Source organism: Linepithema humile, chromosome 6, assembly GCF_040581485.1.
Source record: "Linepithema humile isolate Giens D197 chromosome 6, Lhum_UNIL_v1.0, whole genome shotgun sequence".
NCBI classification, from domain to species: domain Eukaryota; kingdom Metazoa; phylum Arthropoda; class Insecta; order Hymenoptera; family Formicidae; genus Linepithema; species Linepithema humile.
In genome coordinates, this window is record NC_090133.1 from 28,635,892 (window position 1) to 28,659,258 (window position 23,367).

The 23,367-nt window shown below is 37.7% G+C and overlaps 1 protein-coding gene across 2 annotated transcripts in view; it reads left to right on the plus strand.

Annotated features, from left to right (window-relative positions):
- Nucleotides 1-23,367, plus strand: part of LOC105671259 (solute carrier family 7 member 14) — a 78,137-nt gene that overhangs the window by 36,719 nt on the left and 18,051 nt on the right. For both annotated transcript variants that reach the window (XM_012365238.2, XM_067356797.1), the window contains exons 2-5: nt 2,607-2,754; nt 6,794-6,947; nt 12,712-12,942; nt 21,284-21,492. In XM_012365238.2, coding sequence (XP_012220661.1) covers nt 2,611-2,754; nt 6,794-6,947; nt 12,712-12,942; nt 21,284-21,492 — 738 coding nt within the window. In that variant the 5' untranslated portion in view covers nt 2,607-2,610. The remainder of the gene's footprint in view (nt 1-2,606; nt 2,755-6,793; nt 6,948-12,711; nt 12,943-21,283; nt 21,493-23,367) is intronic.

Consider the following 23,367-nt stretch of genomic DNA (forward strand, 5'->3'; position numbering starts at 1 on the left):
TTTGTTATTCGAATATTTTTAGGTTTATCGAAATCTAGCGTATTGCGTATCTTCGGAATCCCAATCCGGGAATCTCTTTGGCACATCTCGCGTCTCTCTGCTGGGAAATTCATGCTTTCGTTCAAAGTGATACAGATTTTGTAACGTGTCGGCATGACGTGTCGCACGTGCTGACGCCGGAGGGCGGTACACGCGGCAAAATTCCGGGCATATCTTGAAAATCCATTATCTCGACGAGGGACAGATAAAATTCGCTTTTAACCTCATCGCGCGCGTTCCTTGAATAATTTATTCTCTTTAATACAGCGAGTGTCGTTCCATTCACTCGTTCGGCGATTATCCCCGGCTGTTCGTTGTTTGCATAATCCATCATGAAGAGTGCATCGTGTCTGGATTACAAGCGATAGCCGGATAGCGGGCAGCCTTTATCACGCGTTTCCTTTTGTTTTAATAGGATTCGAGTGGTAAAGGGACGAGTAATCGTCTCAATGTGCACGATATCTCATCGGCACATTCATAGAACATCCATTCGGCATTTTCTATGCGCGCCGATTTATGGAAACAATTCTCTTCGAAGTAATTCAATTCAATATCGATCTGTCTCTCGGACAAGCTTGCGAGATGTTTCACATTTGTTGCACATTTTTCTAACTCTTAATTAAAAGTGTAAAACGTGTAGTTGCATTGCAAAATAATGTTTTTAAAAAATAAAACCTACCAAATTTTAAGCCGGCAATAAAATTTTGGTGATTGAGTTTTAAAATATTGATACTTCAATGTTGTAATTAAAATCTGTAGAAAAGTTAATAAGAAATAATTTAATAATTTTAATAATTTAAAAAATGTTAATTTTGATAGACAGAGCACTTAAAAGTTTAATATCGGAATTTTCGTAATTATTGAGTAATTTAACTTATTTTTTATTTTTGGATAAAGAGCAGCGCTAGAAGACGTAAAGAAGCTACGCTGTTGAAGAGCTAATAATTGTATAACGCGCTACGCGTGTCAGATAATAAATCGATAATTTGTGTGTGCGACTTTTCATCTTGAGAATAAGTGAGCCAGAGAAAAGTGCACCGCATGTTGTCGCTGACGTTTTTTCAGAGCTCATTTGTCTCCGGAAACGGGCAATTTGCGTTTGATTATGCGGTAGGTTTCGCCTTTTTTTTCCGAGACTACATTTCGCGTTTCCGAACGAGAAAAGACGGATGGAACTCACAGTTTCTTCTTGACGCTCGACATTTGTCCGACAGATGTTATTTTTTAAAGTGCACAGATTCTAAAGCTATTATTTGAACATTCTATTTGTATTATCATTGTTACTATATTACTTATCGTTAAATGGATCTATTATGTATATATTACACAATATCTATTATGTATATATTACACAATATCTATTATGTATACATTACATAATAGATCTATTACATATTTGATTTATTCTTTTATATGACACATATTTTATGAAAAGAAATAATATTTTATTTTTGTTATTTTAAATATATTTTTACTAAATTCTTTTAGACGATTTGCAATTTCAGACAGAATTCGAGACAAACATCTATTTACAGTTTTATAATTTGAGACAGAAGTCGAGATAGAAGTCTATCTATAAATTTGTATATTAAAACAAAATTCAAGATATAGATTTATCTATAAATTCAATAAAATAGAAATTAAAATAGAAATCCATTTTAATTTTATATAATATAAAACGTTTGAATTTCATAACATATAAAATTATAAAGAGAATTTTATCTCAAATTGTGTCGTGAATTTTAGATCGTCTGAAATGGGCTTAAATTATGCACACATAATATTATTAAAATACTATGTTATTTAAAACGTTTTTTTTAGACATAATTTTTAGACATAATATTTTATTGTTTTTCTCTTCTCGATTGCTGTTTTGGACATTAAAAAACAATTTGAAAATTTCAATATGCCATTTGACTTGTGTGTTTATCCTTATTCATTTGATAACCTTTGAACTATTTATCGCACACTCGCGGCGAGAGCTATTTTTAATCTCGTAAAGGGATTACGTACGGACAGATATTATTAAATCTTTGCTGGAAATAACGGTCTCGCATACCGGCGCCATTTTTAATAATCTTTTACGCGCGCATACGTGTGCATGACAGTTTGCATTTGCGCTGGGTAAACTTGGAGACACCTGAAAAGTACACTCAATTTTATTTTTTTTGCGGATAACCGCGGTCATTTTCGACTGCATATACGTATATAAATTATATGTTTATTTATTCTCATTTATAGCAAAAGCCGGAACTGTTCACATGTTTCCGTGAATTTTTTTTCTCTAATTTTTTTCTCTCACTTTTTCTTTACCATCGAACAACTGATGACGCAGTTCTCAGTCTGTTACATCATAAAAAAAAAAAAAAAAAAAAAAAAAACAAAGTGGACGATGTAATAGAATGAAGGCCACACATCACGTTTGTTTTTCCACGTTATATTTTATATATATCCCGCTCACGGCGACAGAATGTTTGAGAAACATCAATTAAAAGCACCATTATCTATCACAAAGCCTTTTCCTCTTCTCTTAGAGACTAATTGTTCTTTCCCGTTCTGATTTGCAGGAAAATGAAACTTGAGTTGGACCGGGAGAAGGGCCTCGAGCTCTTCGCCAAGCTCATACGTACAAAGAATGTGGATAGTCTGCAGGGTGATCAGCCCAAAACCGGTCCCGAGCCACTTCATCCAGCCAACTCCAAGCAGAAATTACAGGTAAGAGCAATAACAATGTGAGCCATGGCTGCGATGACGAGTTTAAACCTCACACTTGGATCCAAGTTTAGTGCCGTTAAGTATGTATTTTATATTCAATTAAATCATAAATTAAGATTTAAATATATAAGATAAATATATCCAAATTGAAATTATAATAAACCGCTGGCTATAATAAACCGCTGGCTATTTTAAAATCTTAATATAAGATTTCACTTTTTTTGTCAAACAAAATTAAAGCTCTTTTAATATGAATTATGAAGTATAAACTATAAATACAGGCTAATAAGAGCCAAGTGCAGTTGATCGGACGCTTAGAAATTAATTTTATCCTCGAAACTTTATCCGGATGTCACATTAACGAACACTTTTTGCTTTACCTTTTTGATCCTTTTGATATGAAAAGCGTGGGGACAATTTACTTTTTCTACATTTTCTGTTTACGATATCGTGCGGTTAGTCATTTTATTTCCGCCAATTGTTTGCCAGAGTTGCCACGTGAGTGAACAAAAGAAGCTGCGGCGCCCGGTGTGAGAAAGAGGGTAATGGGAAACAAGTGTGAGGACGAGAGTGTTAATTAAAGAGGCAGGCGTTTAACAGCGCGGGTTGCTCCTAATTATCAATTAGAGTGACGCTAACTTTTAGCAGCGAGATTAAAGGATTCGTATACCTGCTGATAGAAATCCGCAAGGAAACTTTCACATTAACTTTCTAATAGAACTGAAAAAATTATAATACTCGCCGCGACAATATCATAATCACAAAAATAATCTTATGTATACAAAATAAATAGATCAATATATTTATTCAACAACGAGTAAATACAATAATCAGGGCGATAAAAAGGGGTGATTCAGAGTCATTATTTACTCGTTTTGATAAACTCCAATAAAACAGTCCTTTATTCCATGGAAATAAAGACCATTCCCCGAGGAATTCAAGTGCGCAAAGAGTAAATATACGGCGCGAAATGATTCGACGTCGCCGGAAAATTTGTCGCTTTTGTTGCGAACGAGCCGACGGTGTTCTGTAATTTCTCAACGACTGCTTGCAGATGGTGGTCTTCTCGCACGTATCCCGACTGGTATTCTCGCCGCAGTAACTCTGTCGCTCTTGATAGTCCGTGTCACGCGTTTAAGGGAGACACGGCAAACTTTCCGTATCTCCAACGGCGAGCGCCACTGCGAAGCCCGTTACACTTCGCTTCAGCGGACATTTCCAGCAGACGGTGCCGCGGTTGCAACGCGCGTAAACCGTCGCGAAGTTTCCCAATAACCGATCCGCTTCCGGCCGGAAAGTAGCACAGCCTCGACACACATGCAGGATCGCGGCCGCGGCTAAGACGTAAATTTTATCCCCCGTGTAGCGCGAAAGTAGAACGCGAGAAATCAGAATGGAAATCGCCGATCGAAGAGCAGAAGCGCAGCTCGTTATACGCGATTGTCCCTGAAAATGGTCAATCATCGACGGTATTTTTGCCAATGATGATTAAAAGCGGTCATTTTGCTCCGATTGGGAGCAGCTTTAATTGCCAGTTTTAATTAGATTTTGTTGAATTCCGGAGAAATACGTTGTTTCGTACGAGAGGAAAAACCCGTTGATAATGGAACGTTTATTTTCAAGGAGAGAAAAATGTTACATGCTTTACATTTTTACGTACATTCGTAGTATTTTTTTTTTACATTTGTTACATTTTTATTCGTTACGTTTTACCTCGCATCATTGTGTATCTGTTATATTTTATTCATATATGTTTTATCGATTCGCCAGACGGCCGTAAAGTTCATCGTCGATTTACGCGCGCTCATCGAATTACACGCGTCGCGGGTTTCATTTAATGAACGAAAGTAAGCGAATTTTGTTTAACACCCGCGCTGTTCGATCGCTCATAGATTCATCGTTTTTGCCGACATGCGAACTGCTTTAGAAATCACGTTAGCGAGCGTTTGCTTGCTCGCTGCAGTCGAACGCATATAAACGACGCCGTACATCCGGGATGATCTTTCGAACAGTCTGCTACGAGAGAACTTCCGGCATTTACTACGCGCGCTTAGTTCCGACCCGGTAACTTTCAGTCTCATTCATTATTTAGCAGCCGATGGCCTGCTCGCACGTAAGGCACAATGTGAAATTGCACAGGACCACGCAACGATGATCGAAATTGTAAACGTTCGCGCGCCATGAGACAATCGATCATTTTCGTTGCAATATTAAGCGACTTTTTATTATTACTCAACTGTTCTTTCTCTATGTAATTCATTGTGATAAAATTAGTATGCATGCATACGTTATCCATCCTGAAAAAGTTAAAATTTAAAGTGTAAATTTTTACCCGATTCTTTTTTCTCACATTTATTCCGTTTTTTTTAATGAAAAAAGTTTTATTTGTATAAAATTTATTTTGCGAAACATTGTTGAAGTCTAATACTTGCGATTTAAATCTCGCAATTAAGGATAAAATGATTTAAAGATCGGATTTATGCAAAAAAAGAGGAACATATTTCTTGGTTACCAGAAATCTCATCAAAACTCCCGTAATTGCTCGCGGACACATAAATCAGCGTTACGTTATGCGTCGATGTTGCGACGTTCGAGTGCAGTCCCCGCGCTGGTAATAATTCACGTGGAATTTGCATTAATTTACGGCGTCGCATCCTTCATGTTTTGAGCAACGCGACGATATATCTGGCGGATCAATTCGCGAAATCCGACGTTGCTAATCGTGCAATTGCAAAGTGCATTTTACATCATTACCATGCAATTACCGTCTCAATGGAAATTGACTAGTTATAATGATATGCTGGATAATTCGATTTTGCCGTTAGAAGCCTTGTAACTTTTGCAATTAAGTGCATAATATCGCTTCTGGATATGCCTGGTGTAATTATTTTTAATTTTTCTTCTCGATTTATTAACGATCGCGGAAACTGTTACTGTGATTATATTTAAATACGCGCTAATGTGAGCATTTTTCAGTTTTAATTACGCAGTTAGTCGAGCTGGCTTGGTAAAGCTGCCTCGTAAAATAGATTACAAAGAATTGTAAAATAACATAGAGCAAACAAGAAATAATATATGAAATAATATAAAAATTTTTGAACTATGAATGAGAGACCTCTATTTAGAATGGGAGATCTTCAACTTCGCGGTTCAAGTCTTCACTCTGTCGCGTTATTCAAATCTCGTGTCATATTATTAACATTCGTCTGTGCTGAGAGGAGCTTGGCTTTATTTTTATCGGCAACATTTTAGCCACACCCATGGTCGGCTGAGAAAGAACCCCTGGGGCTTAAGGGGCTCTTCACGTGTATTAATAACTATCGGAGGAGAGTAGTAAAAATGGCAAGTGACATTCTATAGGAAGAACTCGACCAAAAGACGCGACTGTTTCTGCTGAGGTGCATACAATTGCAACCTTTTCGTCGCGCATTTCTATTATACAAAGTCGCAGCGAAGTCACGTCTCTTGCTCTTTCTCGCTTCTGCTCGCTCGCTATATTATTTACTATTATCGTTCCGTATTTATACCGATGCTGCGAATCGTAATCGGCGATAATGGTTGCGCAACATCTTTCCGCGACAACCCCATTTATCGATTTTTAAAAAAGGAAGCGAGAAGAGAGACGTAAAAAAATGAATATTAATATGGATGGAAATTTATCACTCGAAATAAAGTACGACGTTTCGAATAGTAATTCACTTTAATCATTTTTATCTTGAAAGAAATTTAGGAAAAAAAAAACAATTCCAGCGTGGTATTCAAACGAATCCATTTAAAATTATTTTGCATTCTAGTTAATTGTTTCAGATAAAATAATATTTCTGCGCTTTTAATTTGCAACAATAAATTACTTCATTATTATTTTGTTATAATTTTATTTTTATTTAATTAAAATAACTGTTTGAAAGAAGGTCTAAATTTGCAGAGAGAAAAGATGTTAGTCGCTTAATCCGATTTAATTCAAAAGTATTTTTTTATCTCTGATTTTGTCTAAAAATGGGCTTTCTACATTTTTCCGGGACATGATTACTATTTGCAGAAGTGCCTGACAACTCTGGACCTGACGTCTTTAGGAGTTGGCTCCTGCGTCGGGACAGGGATGTACCTTGTCGCAGGAATGGTTGCGCGCAGCGTTGCCGGACCTGGTGTCGTCATCTCATTCATTATCGCAGCCATTGCTTCCATTTTTTCCGGTGAGTATATTGCTCTTCTACCTTCCAGACGGAAGAAAAAGCACTTTTCTATTGTCCATTAATAATCATCTAGTGCGATAGAACGGTGATTAAGTAATAGCGCCATGCAAATCGAAGAGAGAAAGATTAAAGGAATGATTGTACATTGTAAAGCATGTTTGTGCTTAAAAAGTGAATTTTACTTCTCTCAAACGCCGGCGGCTACTCATGAAAATAATAGCGTTACAGTAAAATTTATCGGGCGAGATTGTCGTATTACTTAAACATATGCGACTCGGTCGCGGTTTAATCATTCAGCGCTCGAGATCGATCGGCGACTCTATCAAAATTGCTCGCGATCGTCGTCGCGAGCCGTGCTTTCACGCGATATATCGCGTACCGCATATAAGAAGACGGCAGTAGTATACGTCAACGTACGGGGCGCCGGCTCTACACGATCCGCGCGCGAGCGTGCCAGCGGAATACGAAAGTAGGGATTTATTTTTGTCCGCGATTCACAATCCTCGTTGGTCGAAGAAACGGCTGCGCGAAAGAGTGAGAGAGGGAGAGAGAGAGAGAGAGAGAGAGAGAGAGAGAGAGAGAGAGAGAGAGAGAGCAGAGAGAGAGAGAGAGAGAGAGAGAGAGAGAACGGGAGAAAGAGGGTGGAAGTGGCCTTTATGCATCGGCGATAAAGGGTTTCCGACTATTTTTACGTGAGTGATCAATTTAACGATGGACAGGTACGTGTGCGCCCACTGTGGTATCGTGTGGGTGTCATGTCAATGCTTCGAGACGGACACGGAACGGATAGTACCTCTAAACCGGCACGATGATGTATGACAGTCGTGAAGTAAATATTTAATAAGACAATCTATGATTAACCCTTTGAGCTTCGAATTTAGATCGCGTTGCTGAAAAAATTATTTTTGGCGTACATTATTCATTTTCATGCATTTGCCACGAATTGTGAGATCTAGTTTCCGTAAAGAGCAAATGTGATAATGAAATAAATAAATCGATAGCCTTAGGATTTCGTTTTGTTTGAAGTCCATAAATGATTCATTGACACTTAAATTAGGTAATTTGTTAATTTGATATATATATATATATATATAATCGCTCGAATCTGTTTATATGTTATATTTTCGTCTTGTTCATGTAACTTTGAAACGGGAACCGCTCTCTATTAAATTATAATTGAATCGTTTAATATCAAAAGGGCATAACCACAAATTTATCGATTTTCAAAGTATAGATAGCTCGGTCGTTTGGCGTTAAACGCCACTTTATGCATCACTATGTTTAGCTGCGTAAATTTGCAATTGTAATTGTATTCTGAATTTATTCAAAAATCAATATACTTTTAATTATAAAAGTTATTCGCGCTTTCTTAAAACTCTAATATTTTTTTCAACACACTCGTGCAAATTGTAGTACAACGATTGAAATTTTCACGAACTTTTCAACATTCGAAAAAGAGAAATCTAATTTATGTACATTCTATAAAATGTATGTAAAAAAAAAAAATTTAATACATGAGCGCCTCTCAAAACGATTGCTAAGCACAATCTTTTATCGAGAAATGAAGGGGCAAGCTGAAAAACGGTGTGTGAGTGGAGTTGAGTTGCTCTTCCAGAAAATCGGTTATTTCCTGTAAGATGTGCAAAACATTTCTCACGATTCTTATCGTACAACAGTTGGCGACGTTTTTGACGGAAGACATCCTTCCGTTGAGAAGCTTTGACAAGAGTTGTGATTTGGACAACGCGATAAGTCAAGTACCATTTTCGTTCTCTTTCTCTCTCTCTCTCTCTTATGCGTAGAGTGTGGAAGACCTGAGGGAATAACTAGTCTGCAGTCGACCAGAGATAAGAACTTCATTCTCTGCGAAAATATGGATTGTGGTGGCGGGATATATGATCCGGAAAATTCGTCTTCCGCGACCGTATATCATGCGCATAAAATCTCTCGATCCTATATGATGTCGCGCGAGCGAATTTAAACCGCAAATACATAATTCCGCAGAATTTTACATAAACATCTCTAAAATACACGATGTTATCAAATGTAAAACTGGAGCAAGCACTGTTGCGAGTAAAGATTCTGAGCTCGATTGAACTGAATAAGAGAAAATGTGTTATGAATTTTTCTCAGACGGGAAACGATGGTATCGTAAAATTTGAAGCTCTTTAAAGTTAAACATTATTCTGGCATAAAAATTGTATTAATAGGATTAACTTGACTACAGTACACTACGGTAGCTTAGTATAGTGTTAACTTTTTGCGATCCAATGTCGAGGGAAGCTTAACGTAGTGCTTTGCGATAGCACAGTTTTCCAAACAATGAAAGCATGGTTGCAAACTAGCAAATATTTTTCCAAGCTCTGAAATATTTGAGATAATGCAAATTGAGTGGTACAGCGTTAAAAAAGAAATGAAATTGGCTTATTTGTCAAATAATTTAGACTTAATTGGCAGCAGCGTTAGACGCGGAATTAATATTTCAATAAGGTACAATTGTGTCAATAGTACAAGAACTGTCCTCAATAATAAGGTATTTTAATATCAATTTTTTCCTTCACTTCTATTTAAAAACCGTTTTGGAAATCAGATATTATCGAGACGATTAAAACCGCGTTTTGCAGAGTTAACGGTGTTACGAGTAGTTTACCTTAACTAAAAGGTACTTACGTTACTTTGCTGTAACAGCTACTGTTACAGGCACTTCACAGGTTACGTTAGTTTACCGTTACAAGTACACTTGCGCCATTTTACCGTCCGACTCGCGCTATCGTATCGATAACGGCCTGTCGGCCATTCGAATATCGATGTATCGTTGGTGCGCAACAAAGCGAACGTGGAAAATACCCATCAAATGAAATTTACGATTCATTCGTGCGCGATACGGGACTCCAAACACGCCGTCGTGAAACTGTCTCGCGCGCGCGCACGTGTGTGTTACGAACCAGTATTCCTTGCAAAATTGCGAATACAGATTCCACAGATCGTGTTCAAAGGCGAGACGGGAGACCGAAACGTATTTCAATCAGGCTTGTTTCGCTCATGGCTCGTTGTCAATCCCTTTGTCGTCGATCCTGCAATTCCGTCGCAGTTTGTGTGAGCATCTTCTTAGGAAGTTTGCGATGCAATCTTACGCTATTCTTACGATATTCGTTACATCGAATTGCTTTAGTGACAGCGTGCAATCAGAACGATTCCAAGTAGAACTTCTTTTAAATCTGCAAGGTAATCTTTCTGGACCAGATTTATAGTTCAACTGATAAATTAAATTTCAGATGTCAACAGCAGAGTTGAATCGTTTATATAAAATATTCAAGCGTGTGTGTGCACGTGTTTAAAAAAATTTAACAAGATTGACTCTTAAAACTCTTGACAATTTATTTAGATAATTTTAAACTAAAATTCTGAAATTATCTGCTAAATGTAGTACTAATGACACATCAAACATTTAACCAGAAAATAAACGCGCTTGTTTGCATCGAAATAAATTAAAGAAGTGTTGCGCAAAATATTGATTCGATATATAATGCAAAAGATAAGATAAAAAGTTTCATTAGATCTTTTAGAATACAGACAAGATAATGAGACATAGAATATAGAACGCATTGATACATTAAATTGAAAAAAATAGGAAAGAATGATCACGCACTCCGGTTATTATCTCGCGATCGCGACCGTGCTCTCGATAGTAATTATTGATCTAACAGGCAAGGCTTTAATTAGTCCGTTATTCAGAGGCCGATGCTGCGTGCGAATTAATAGCAGGATTAAAGCTAGGGTATGGCATGTCGCAGGGCTGTTTAATTAATTCGTTGCAACGTTAATAGGTGATGTCGCGTTGGTTGGACATAACATAGTAATCATTGGTGACCCATAATAATTACTGAATCAGCAGTATCATTAGATTTTGAGTGCGTCGCACTCGCATCTTTTTGCGAAAAAAATTCTTTATCTCAAAGCTGCTAATTAGAAATGAATAAAGTGGATTATTCCAACTTTCTATCCCAGTTTCAATTTCAATTATTTAATCTCTTCTTCTCGGCAAAATTCAATCATCTTCATTCCACAACGTTTATTTTATTAATAATACAAAAGCAGAGGATTGTGTGCCTATAAAATAAAAAAAAAAATTACATTTTAGTGTAAATCGTGTTAACAATGCCAACGACAATGGATGACTGTGATGAGAACTATTATAACCGAAATGCGAAAGGGAAATAAAAGAGGGGAAGAGAGAAAGGGAGCACAAAAATATGGAAAGGAATGGTTATAATGGGAGTAAGATTCTCTAAAGAAAGGGAGCGAGTTACCAATTCTCAATCTCTTACGATTGATTTACACTAAAATGTGATTATTTTTATACGTCTTGATAAAGTCTCAAAGATATGTTTCTCGATTCTTTTCTGTTTAATTTATAATTTTTATATTGTTTTACTCACTTGATTGTTTTCATATTTTATAGATGACCTTAAATAGAAATTATATTCTACAATTTTAATTACTGAGGATAATCAAATATTGATCAAAACGTTTAATTAAGTTAATCAGTATGAAGATTGTTAACATATGTATTTAATAAGAAGAAGATTGTAATATAAGCAATTAACAACCAGCGTTGGGCACGAAATCCTCTGTTTTTGTATCATTATTATTTTATACCTGCCTTTCTTCCTTTATTGATTTATTTTATTATTCATTATTACATTTTTTGCTTGACTGCTGAGTCAGTTGACATTTGAAGAGATTTTTCGATATATTTATATGAAATACACAGTTTATACATTTCTTGGCGTTCGACAGTCACGAAAGAGCAAGGCCGAAAGCTTCGCAAAGCTCCGTCGGCTTTTTGTTCGCGTATTTTTCTTTTCTTAGACCCGGCGGCTGTTTTTGCGGATAATACACGCGATGTATCGAGTTTGAGATCAATGGGGACTAGATTCTCTAACCTTGCCTTCGTGTAAGCCGTCGGGCTATGGCAGAGGTAATAGCAAGCAAGGAGGTGATCGACATCAAAGGTAACAGATGTCCGCAGGGATGTGAGAGATCGGGGATCATAGAACAATGGTAATGATGATAGAATTCGCTTCGCGTAACAATACGCTAATAATATTAGAACTGCAGAGACCGAGCGTTCATCTGGCGGTTCTGTAAAGATGTATAAGCGGATTATATTATATTACGGCATTTATAGGTGTGCGAACAGATTAGGTACAAGCGGATCTATTCCGCGATGTAATTCGCACTGAAAGGTTAAACTGACGTTTAATCAGTCGATTACTGAAGCATAATGATTGACAGTACTGATACTCTATTGCGGTAACATAGAAATGCATTCCATCGTGTAATCCGTCTTAAGCGAGTTTTTAGGAGAAACGGATTTAGTTGGAAAATTACGCTAAAATGAGCATAAAACTAATTTCCATAATTCATTAACTTTTTAAATTTATATTTCTTAATCGCAAATTTTTTATTTAAAACATAAATTATTCATTGAAATTCGTGGAACTTTTCAGATAGTTTCAAAATAATATGGAAATATTTAATAATTACTTTTAGTAATTTGTGAATTTAAAATATTATTTTAATTTATTATTATAATTCAGAATATTATATAACTGTATATACAGTCTCCTATTACGTCAGCGTTGTCCTTTGTCCGAGAGATTCTCTATATTTTTTCTGTTGCAACTTTTTTGTCCCCTGACATTCGCGTGTTGAGACTGACAATGCGCATTAATTTGTTTTCTTTTTAACTTGCTTACAGGAGCGTGTTACGCCGAATTTGGAGTACGAGTGCCTCATACGACCGGCAGCGCTTATATGTACAGTTACGTGACAGTAGGCGAATTAATAGCATTCATTATTGGATGGAACATGGTGCTGGAGTACCTTATAGGTACGAGTGCGTGTGCGTGCGCCCTTAGCGCCTGTTTGGATGCGTTGGCGAACGGTGCTATCTCCGAGGGGATAGCTGGCAGCATTGGCACTATATTCGGTGAGTGATCTTTAAAAAAAAATATATAAATTGTTGATTACTGCACAACAAATTAAATTAATTGACGAATTTAAGAGGAAAAATACTGAAATATTAGATCTGAAATACCATTTTTTACATTTTGCCAAATATTACATGAAATATTTGAGAAATATTCAGAATATATGTATTTATGAAACATTTATTTTGTATTTGGAATACATTTGGATACATTGGAATATATTTATAAGATATTTGCTTTAAAATTATGCATGCCACATTCGGCATTTTCTCTCTATATTACGATGTGTGCCAAATATTCTTTCGTTGAATTATTATCTTTATTATTATCATGCGGATTGATAAAAATGGTACTTTTTATTATTTCATATTATGAATTGATTTTTTCGAGCATATAATTCTCGAGAGAAATTCTCTATACGGTCACCTTAGTCTCGGACGATCCTTTGCGCGTCAGTAAACCTTAAAGTTTCTCTTCCAGTCGCTCGTAAAAGCGTGAAACGACAAGCCGTAGTCGTCGGCGTCGGCAGCGACGTCATAGAAATTTATGAGCAAATTCTCGTTTTTTTCGTTTTTTTCTGCCGACGAGAGTTCGTCGGCGACGATAGTCGTCAGGTTTCTTTGTTCACGGCTTGATCGTAGGACGTTTTATGCGCATTGTTTGCAGTAAAAAAACTTTTTGTAAATGAAAAAAAATGGTAGTTGAAAATGGCGTAAGCGAAAGCGATTGATGGCCTGATAAATATGTCACGCGTGAATTTACATGCGTTACTCATGCGCGAAAAATTTGCAAGCAAAATTTCCGTGTGGTTTTTAACTGGCGTAATGTCCAGAAAAAAAACATTGTAACGTAATAGAAGTTAAACTCGTAATCTCTAATTTTTATCTATATCGCGTGCAAAGTATAGATAAATTTTAATAATTTTCGACCGGTTCGAATTTTCGATAGACAGAAAAAGCTACATGCCGGTGGTTGAGTGATTAAAACTAATCGCTTCTACATTCTTGATCTTCCCGACTGCCTCGATAAATCAAGTACGTTAAAAATGAGGTTTTTCATTAATCTCGCGGATCTTTGTCGGATAATTAGCGCGGATAGTATGAGCAAGAGATCATTGTAGACAACAAATAAAATACGTCTCGTTCATTTTGGGACATGTAACGCTGCGCGACGTGTAAATTCGAGAAAAATCTCCACGCTCGGTCGAGCCTGATCCAATTTTCTAAAGAGAATTAATTTACTGACGCGGACGAGTTTTTCGCTGACGTGCAAAAAAGGGGGAGCGCGCGATAGCGGCCTGAACGTCGCGTTTTTTCTTGTTGACCGACGTTCATACACGGAGCGTTCCGACCTTAATTTTAACGATAGTTTCTTTAACAAACTTGCAGACTGTTCCCTCATGAAAGATTTAGACCGAATGAATTTTTTGCAAGCTTTTTATTTTAAACATTGGCCATGTTGATAATTAAAGTGCAAATTGAAATCTCGAAAAGCTTTCGAACTTGAACAATTTTGTTATTTAATCTGGAAACTGTGCTCTGGAAACTTATTTTGTGGAAATTTATTTTAATGAATATTAGATTGAGTTTTTGAAGAGTTTATCAGTAAGATATATTAATGTCGAAGGTTTTCAAGAAGCTTGAGACTCGTTTATTAATTTGCGACACGTGTAGTCACTGGCGAAATCGATTGCGCACACGGGCGCAAGTGGCAGGTCATTTAACGCGGCTAATTTTCGTCGTATGCCTGTTTTATGAATATTCTACAGTCAGCAGCGCGCCTGACAACAATATTAAGCCAATATTCTCTAATATGAGCGTCGATGTTTAAGAGGGCATATTGGAAAAACGCTGTGAGCGTCGAGTTTCAACTATGACGCTTCTAATAAAAGGCGAAGCGATATTGCGCTTTATAATAACATGCAATTAAAAAAAATGATAAAATTATAAAAAAATGTATTACAGCGCAGTATTAAAATTAAAATAATAAAAGTAATAAACTCTCTTTATTTGTACAGAACGAAGTGATTGTGATAGATTATTAAAATATGATTTATTATTATTTTATATAGAAAAATTAATTATAAAAATAACGCTATTTGTATTAAATGTTTTTTCTGTGACGCGCGATAAATTTTGCATCCGATAAGTCTGACTCTTGCAAGATATTTTCGGGAATCCCTTCGGTTAAGCGCGAATGCGACCAGACTAATGTTGCAGAGTAATATTGTAGAAAGCTTCTCTTCGTCTAATTTCAAGTTACCAAGAATTTTCCTTGAGCTCCAATTTTCTCGGAATTTCTCCAATTCTTCCACGCGGCGCTGTTAGAGAGGAGTCCGACACTACTCTTATCGCGGGAGAATGATTCCGAAGCGCGGTGAGTGATTTTTCGTGTTACGGCGTTTTCTGCTCGAATCAGCCTCCTTCTGTCAGTCAATTTTACGAGTAATTCACGTGGGATTTTCTCCGCTCGTTCTCGGATTTCTCGATAGGCGCGTACGAGATAGAATATCGTTCGCCATCGATTTTATTATCATTACAAATTGACGCTCATTATTGATCACCACGTGACGCAGTACAATTGTGCCAACTATAAATTTTATCGCACGCCGCGCTCATATTTAATTTTACCGCAGCAACTCGTTAAATCGTACAATTCGAAACAATACCTCATCGCCGTCGAAATGCGACAGTAATTAATATGATTTCGATCTTAATGGATCTAATTAATCGACGCATGTCAGACCCATTAAAGTGCGCATAAAATAAATATTTTATCATTGCTTGTCGCGCAGTTATGATAAATATTGAATAAATGTTAGGTGTCATCAATTTTAATTACATTTGCGAGTCATGTTAACGCAATGCTATAACACCGAATGTAAAATCACCCACGTTACGATGCTTTCATGCAACATGTTGCATCTATGACAGCGAATAGTACATTGAAACTTTCACGAGCTTTCGCAATGGAAACAGCATCGCGAAAAAGACAAGGAAAAAAATAAAAGTCCACAAATAAATACAAATAATACTGGCACCGATTGTATCACCGCTATTAATTAACGTTCTCCCAGCAATTACTGTTTCTGAAAAAAAGTTTAATTAAATGCCGGGTTCGCGCGCGATATTGCGCTTTTTCCTTCACGTGTTTCCCACGCAATCAAAGCGGTTGCTTGTAAGGATGAACTTTCGCGGTATTAACGCGTATGGCGTTATGAAAATACCGCACGTCCCATAAATTTTGTTCGCATTTTGGAAATTCATAAGAATGAGCTGAGAGCGGGAGCTTCATCGGCTTTTTAATGCGCGCGACACGCGGGGAATGTTAATATTGACACGGTTCGTAAATTCTGCCGGTGTTTTTATGTCCTGCGGGATAATATACTCTTTCGGAATTCGATGCATGCGAGACATATGGAAATACCGTCGCGAATATACCAAATTGAGTTGTATACGAAATGACGTGCTTCGATGACATAAATAAAAAAAAAGACGATTATGAAACTTGTAAAGAGAGCTTTGAATAACATCCGATACATGCAAACGAGATTTTAGCGTTAAAATTCCTGCTTGGAAATATCAGTATTATGTAAACAAACACTAGCTATCTGCAAATTGAATATGTTCTCAATATTAATATCGAAAGCGTATGAACTCGATTAAGTGGAACAAATATAAAATCAGTATAAACGTTCTCGATATTAACATTATGAAACATGTATATTAATATTAAAAGTATCTTGGGGAGAATTAAACAGAGATGAAAAGAATGATTAACATTTTGTTCAGTTAATTTCCCAGGAGCCGAAGCTACATTATTAATGCTTCGATATAAAGTGGCCGCGCGTCTTTTTGCCAATTTTCTTTGCACGGACGCGTCACTGCAGCGAGGAAAAGTTTCGCTGCCACTGGAAGAGGAGCGGATTCGCCGCTTCGACGCCACAGGCAGCCGCAAAACCGATCGACCTTAATTTTTTCCTCCTCGTCTCGTATCGGAATTTGCAGATGAGTTTGCAGTCCAACTGGCAGCTGTTACGCTCGCAACACGCATGAGTGCAGATAATTGTTTGCACGAATGATCGAATGTTATATTGCGCGCGCGCACGCCGCGTTAGCCAAATATGTTCGGTCGGATTCATTTTGAAAATGTTTTTCGTCACGATGAAAGTTTGATGGTGAAACGTCAGTGGAACTGTTGTCAGCGGAGCGATGTAATTCCGTGACTCGACTAAAATAACACAATAAATTCGCGGACCATCGCAGTCGGTAGGTCGAGTAGTCCGGGCAGCGGAGTTTTGCAAGAATGTCGTTAAACCGATAAAAGCTCAACCCAATTCTTTACAAGCATTGCTTAAATATTTTCGAAAATTTTTCTCTTTGTGCGCACGCGATGGGATTAAAATAGTCGGGATAGTTTGTCGGCGTTTCCGTCCTATTTATGGCCTCCAGTCGGGTTTTCGAAGCATTAAAATTTCCGAAAGCTTAATTCGCGTACATATTTGTAATCCTCGCGATTCTGCTAATCCTGCGTGATCTAATTCGCTAGCACCGCTGTGCAGCTCATCGGGGGGGCACGTCCAGACACGTGTAATTCGCACGTTTCGCGTTACGCATCGCCCTACATCGTGTTATGCGGTCGGTATGCACGCAGTACACGTCGAAGTGGACATTCGGGGACGGAGGGAGGGGGGACACGGTCGAGGACAGATCTGGAGAAACGTTGGATGGAGGGAAGAGGAGGATAAAACAACGGGGATCTCGACGGAGGAGAGTTCGAGGGGACGACAGGAGTGCTGTGTGCGGAGGAGGGAGGGACAAAAGGCTGTTCGAAGGGGTGCGAGGGGAGGGGCGCTTGCGCGGATGAGACTAGGTCTGGCACCTGTGGACCTCTCATCGATCCGAACCGGTTCGCGAACCGCACACACTCCGGCGCTCTTTAACCTGTCCATCTAGACAGGTCGCGGCCAACCCTTTCCTTTTCTCTTTGCGTGTGCGTCATCTTTCCCTTTCTTCCCTTCGCGATTGTCGCCCTTTGAGAAACGAAAGTCCGCCCTTGAAGTCGCTGCTCAATTCGATCGATCGCCTTGCAAGAGTCTCGCTGAATTATTGAAATAGATATTGAGATTTCTTTCAACGTATCGCGATTTATATTTTGGCTGAAACAATTTTTGGTTTTTACATCGGAAACTCGCAATCGACGTACACCTTTTCTGCGGTCAGCGATATTTGCTTTATTTTTTTTTATCTCATTCTTCGACGGCTGCAGTTTTCGAGAATGAATTTCGCGAGAACGGCATCCGCAGATAACATAGTGTATGCCAGCATGAGAAACGGTGCATGGTACATGCTTGAACACGACACTGTCTCGTAAAATTATTCCGCTGACGCTGTTCTCGCGATCGTTAACTGGCAGTTAGGGAGAATACTTAATCAGGACTCTAGTTTCAACGCGGCTTATGCACAATGGCGTCGTTGTAGATAACAGGTATCATTGAACTTATCCAACAATGCGGACATGCTTATAGGAGAGACCGTTACACTCAGATGTTGTAGGAACTGAAGCTGTTACATTCGCGTAACAATCCCGGAATGCTCTCGACATATTGAGAAATTACACTTTTATAGTTTTAGATTTTTCCGCTAATTACATTTCGCGAGTAAGGAGGATTAACAGCGGGATAAATTAAATTTTTTAAATTGCACGCAAAAATTATTTTCTCGCGAGATAGATTGCGATCTTTATATTATCAACCTTTCCATTGTCAAAGGACATGATTTAAGTAAATACTTTTTATTATTTTGAATCAATGGCTCGATATATATTTAAAAAAATCTACGCGGAAAAAGAGTTTATTGCAAAATACATCTTCGATTGCCGAAGGATAATGTTTGTACAAGTGAGTGATTTTTGTTGTCAAATCGACAACATATTCCATTCTTATCAGCTCCATTATCGACCGTTTGCGTCGTATAAATGCAATGTTCGATGCTACCAAGCTACTCGATATAAAGAATTGACGTGCAAGCATGCACTCCACTTCGAGGAGATAGATCTCGAAGCTCGTTTCTGCCTATTACCATTCGCATTCGTGATCGGCATGCTCTCGAAGTTGATCGGCGGATTTGATGCGCTTGTTTCATCTTCGTACCCTGCATAGGCTCATGCCGGATTCCCTATTTCTAGAAGTTTTCTCGTTACGGGGACATGCTGATCCTGGAAACTAAATACTAACTCGCGACGCGCGCGTTTTCTCGATTGAAGTTCTATCAAACATAGTGGTTTCAGATTACGGGATGCACGAGACACGCTTGGATGATCGGTATCGTAAATCCTTCTCTTTAAACTTTGAAGTCTCTGCAAAGAATTCTGCGAGTATCGCGATCGGTTTTTTTTTTGGGGGAGGTTCTCGACATTCGACTCTCGAAGCTGTTTCCATCATAGGTTTTATTTCGTATTGCTTCTATCCTATTATTATTGTAACACGTTGTGTGCATCTATCTTGCGCAGTTTTGCATTTAATATTAAATAAAAACATTTAAATATTTTTTTATAGTATCAATAATTATTTAAGTATTTAATTTGTCATTTAAATTATTTGAATCAGTTGTTCAAGTATGTTTGAGTAGAATTATTCTCGAAAGTCTCTTGGTTTAAATTTTTATTATAAAATCCTTTGTACATGCATGTTTTTATCGTTAACTTTTCATGTTTCCGTTTGCGTTTGTCTGCGTTTGATTGGTCTTCCAACTGACAATGTACATTTTGCACATCTGCCTCTGACAATTGTGCTTGAATACAAACAAGCGCCGAAATGCAGAATTCGAACGGGCCGCTTGAGCGATCAAAACCATTGATTTGCCGAAAATTGCCTCTTTCACGCGTGTGCACAACAGCGACGTTGTAAAGGAAATGATTCCGGTAAATCGAGATTGTTTGAATGCGCCCGGCTTCTTGCGTCGACTACCGCCGTGGAATAGAGTTAGACCGCGGTAACACGGATTACTTTGCGCCGTGCGGCAAAGAAAGAGGTTGGAAGCGTTCAGCGACGAATTAATCAGCAATCTCTCAAGTTCTCTCTCCGGAAAGTGGTAAATTGTTTTCTCCTGCTTCAAATTAAATAATACTACAATCTTTATTCATTGCGGGGTGAGCAAAGTTCCACAGCAACTCTTTTACTGGAATTCAATTTTCCGTTACGGTAACGAAAACATGACTGACTGCCGCCGATCCGGAAGACGTGACCGCGCTTTCTCCGCGAAAGATAGATGGATCGATAAGAGTTGGCAAATATTTATTCTTCGCAACGCGATCCGGGGAATTCCGAATTCATAGTTTTCCGGAGCGCATTTCCGTTGGTCTTTCTTTTTTAATTCGTCGATCTTGAGCGGAATTGAGCTCTCCTGGCGACGTCTGAATAAAACAGCGAGTATTCCACGCGCGTGCGGGGAAAAAGCTATCGCGTTCCTTTCCTTGAGATTTGCCCGATTATCTCCGGCTGCATGAATCGTATCGCTTTTTTTCTGCTTGCTGCAGAATTTCCGCTTCTCCCGTCTGACTGTCGCACGAACGTCATGCTGGAACGAAGCGTAGAAGTAATTTCACGGTAAAAGTTCCGGACGTTTAGGTACCTATTTTCCGGGTTTTATCCGAAGCGCAGCGAATACGCAAATATAAAGGTTTTCGGTTAAATGTATCGCGATAATCGTTCGGCGGTATGTTAGGTTTACCTGGAATTTTTTTGTTTTCGGTAACAAAAATCTGTTTGCCTCCGTTAACATCAATTTGTTAAGTGCCATCCATTCAACATTATACATGTATATGTATAAAATGTAATTATTATATATATGATATGTAATGTATATTTCTCATTAAGTTTGCATATTTTTATTTTGGATTTTTAATTAGGTCACGGTTTTAATAACTTACAAAAAAATTGAGATAAACTTGTAATTAGCAAAAACAGATGTAAATAAATTAAAAAATTTTGCCGACGGAGCAACTTTAAGATAAGTAATTTTTGTTCAAAAATTAAGATAAATGGCAGTTAATGATGAATGTTAATGTAGTTAAAAATATTTCATAAAATATGTGTAATATAAAGTACAGATTAAATTTACATTTTTATAATTTTAATGGCCGGTTGAAAAAGTTAAAGCCATTAAATTGGCAATTAATAACGAATGAATGTTAATGAAGTAAAAATGGTTTTATTCAAGAGATGACAGCAATTTACATTTCTTTCTGTCTTTCTAGCACCGTTATGCCCGTCATTCGTGAGACGTAAACGTTTGACGAACTTTATTAAAGTTTCAAATTTTTTTGAATTGTGTGTTTCAGGACAACCGCCGGATTTTCTCGCGTTCGTCATCACGATATTGATGATGCTGCTGATGGCGGCGGGCGTGAAGAAGTCCCTGGTGTTCAACAACGTGCTGAACGCCATTAATCTCGCCGTCTGGGTCTTCGTCATGGCGGCGGGCATGTTTTACGTGGATTCCAGCAACTGGTCCGAGCACAAGGGTTTCCTTCCTTACGGCTGGAGCGGGGTAAGTACACAAATTAAATGTATAAAAGGGGTTTCTTATAGGATTAAATAAAGCTGAGAGACTTGAACAATAACAATTAAACGATAATGCAAAATAATAATCCAAACGTATTAATAAATAAGGAAAAATAATGAAAAAACGTTGATTCGAAGAGATGTAAAGTCCGATGGCTTATTCGTGTTTTGCTTCGCAGAACGAGACGATATTTCGCTCGTTCGCTTTACAAGTTTCGCACAAATAATTTTGCGTACAAAGAGTTGTTGAACAATGGTGATTCGCTTTATCGTTGCGATATTAATGCCAGCAGGCTTCGTCGCACGGTTCTCAGAGCGAATAACAGAGAAAGAGAAAACAACGAGTGTCTGGAGACAGAATAAAAAAGCTCTCTCGGCTGAAGTCCCCTTAGCGTGTCTTTTTCCAGCTGCTCTCATATAGATCCGACCCCTCGTTCTCATACTTATGTTTCGTGTCAATGGCAAGTGGGATTATGTCGCTACATTTTGGAATTTGCATTAAAGCATAAGTCAATATTAACTTAATAAAAAAAGAGATTGCTAGTAAGAATTATTTTAAAAATTATTTATCTGACAAAGAGTGGTGAACGGGCTTGTTATATTAGCAAACTAAGAATAGAAATTATAAGAGAAGCATTGATAGCAATAATAAATAAAAAGGTAAGAATATTAAGAAATTGTTTCTTTCTTCGCTTATATTTGAAAAAAATTATTATAAATGGTTTTTATTTGCTTGAGAAAGTTTTTAGAAACCAAAAATTTGTCGTAATTTAATGTTTTTAAATATTTTAGATGCGTTGTACAACGCGATTTTTATCAATAGGTTTCTTATAAATGATGACGTTATATTTTGAGGTAAAGCTTCGCGTAAAATTAAAAGCACAAAAGCGCGCTTTAAAATAATCCTGTTTATTTAATGTTTTTTTATCGTATGGTTCGCGTAACCGCGACCTATTATAATGTACAGAGACAACGGTCTCAACGAAAATCTCATACGCTCAGGCGCCATCACGCACGATTCCGGCTGGAATTCCAGCCGCTAGAGGCTGGCAGAGAGATTTTCCGCCCGCGGCTTACAACAATTCCGCGAAACAATGGCAAACTTGTTGCACCGAGTTACGACCAGCAGACGTTCCGAGAAATGACAATAATCGCGAAGAGGGTAGCCCTATTTACACACGGACGAACGACAGACGACGTATAAGTCGGTGGTGCTGGCAATCGATAATGCGAGGTAGCTCTGCATATCGGACATCTCGTTTGGATTGCGAGAAATAGAGAATGAGATTCGTGAAGAATGAGGGATTATACACTTGAGCACGTTTAACGCCGGGGAATACAAAGTTGTTATCTATAGAACCACTTGTAGAAATACAATTTGACTTAACATAATTTGACGTAAATTGATATTACGAGATTGTCACGAGATTACAGTGGCAAAATTACAGTGATTAGTCTGATTTATATAGAAATTAATACGACAAAGTGAAACTGTTTCTCTTCATATTAAATTATTATGTTATCATTGTATATCATCTGTTTTAAATATATTATATCTACATAACGGAAACAAAATATCTACAGTATAATGTGCAGAAATATTTTCTGTTTATTAGATGGTCGAGCATTTTATTTTAATTTACAAATCGATATATATAAGGACAGCCAAATGCGACTTGATTGAAATTCATCATTTGTGAGCTAAATGGTAATGCAATTTGCATATCGCGGATAGGACCGAAAAATCACGCGGTTTGTCAAGTAACACATAAGCCATTAGCGGATGCACCCGCGGCGATGAAAGAGTGCATCCGGCGAGAGTGGTTGGACACCATCCCCACGTTTCGCCGCGTCAGAAAGA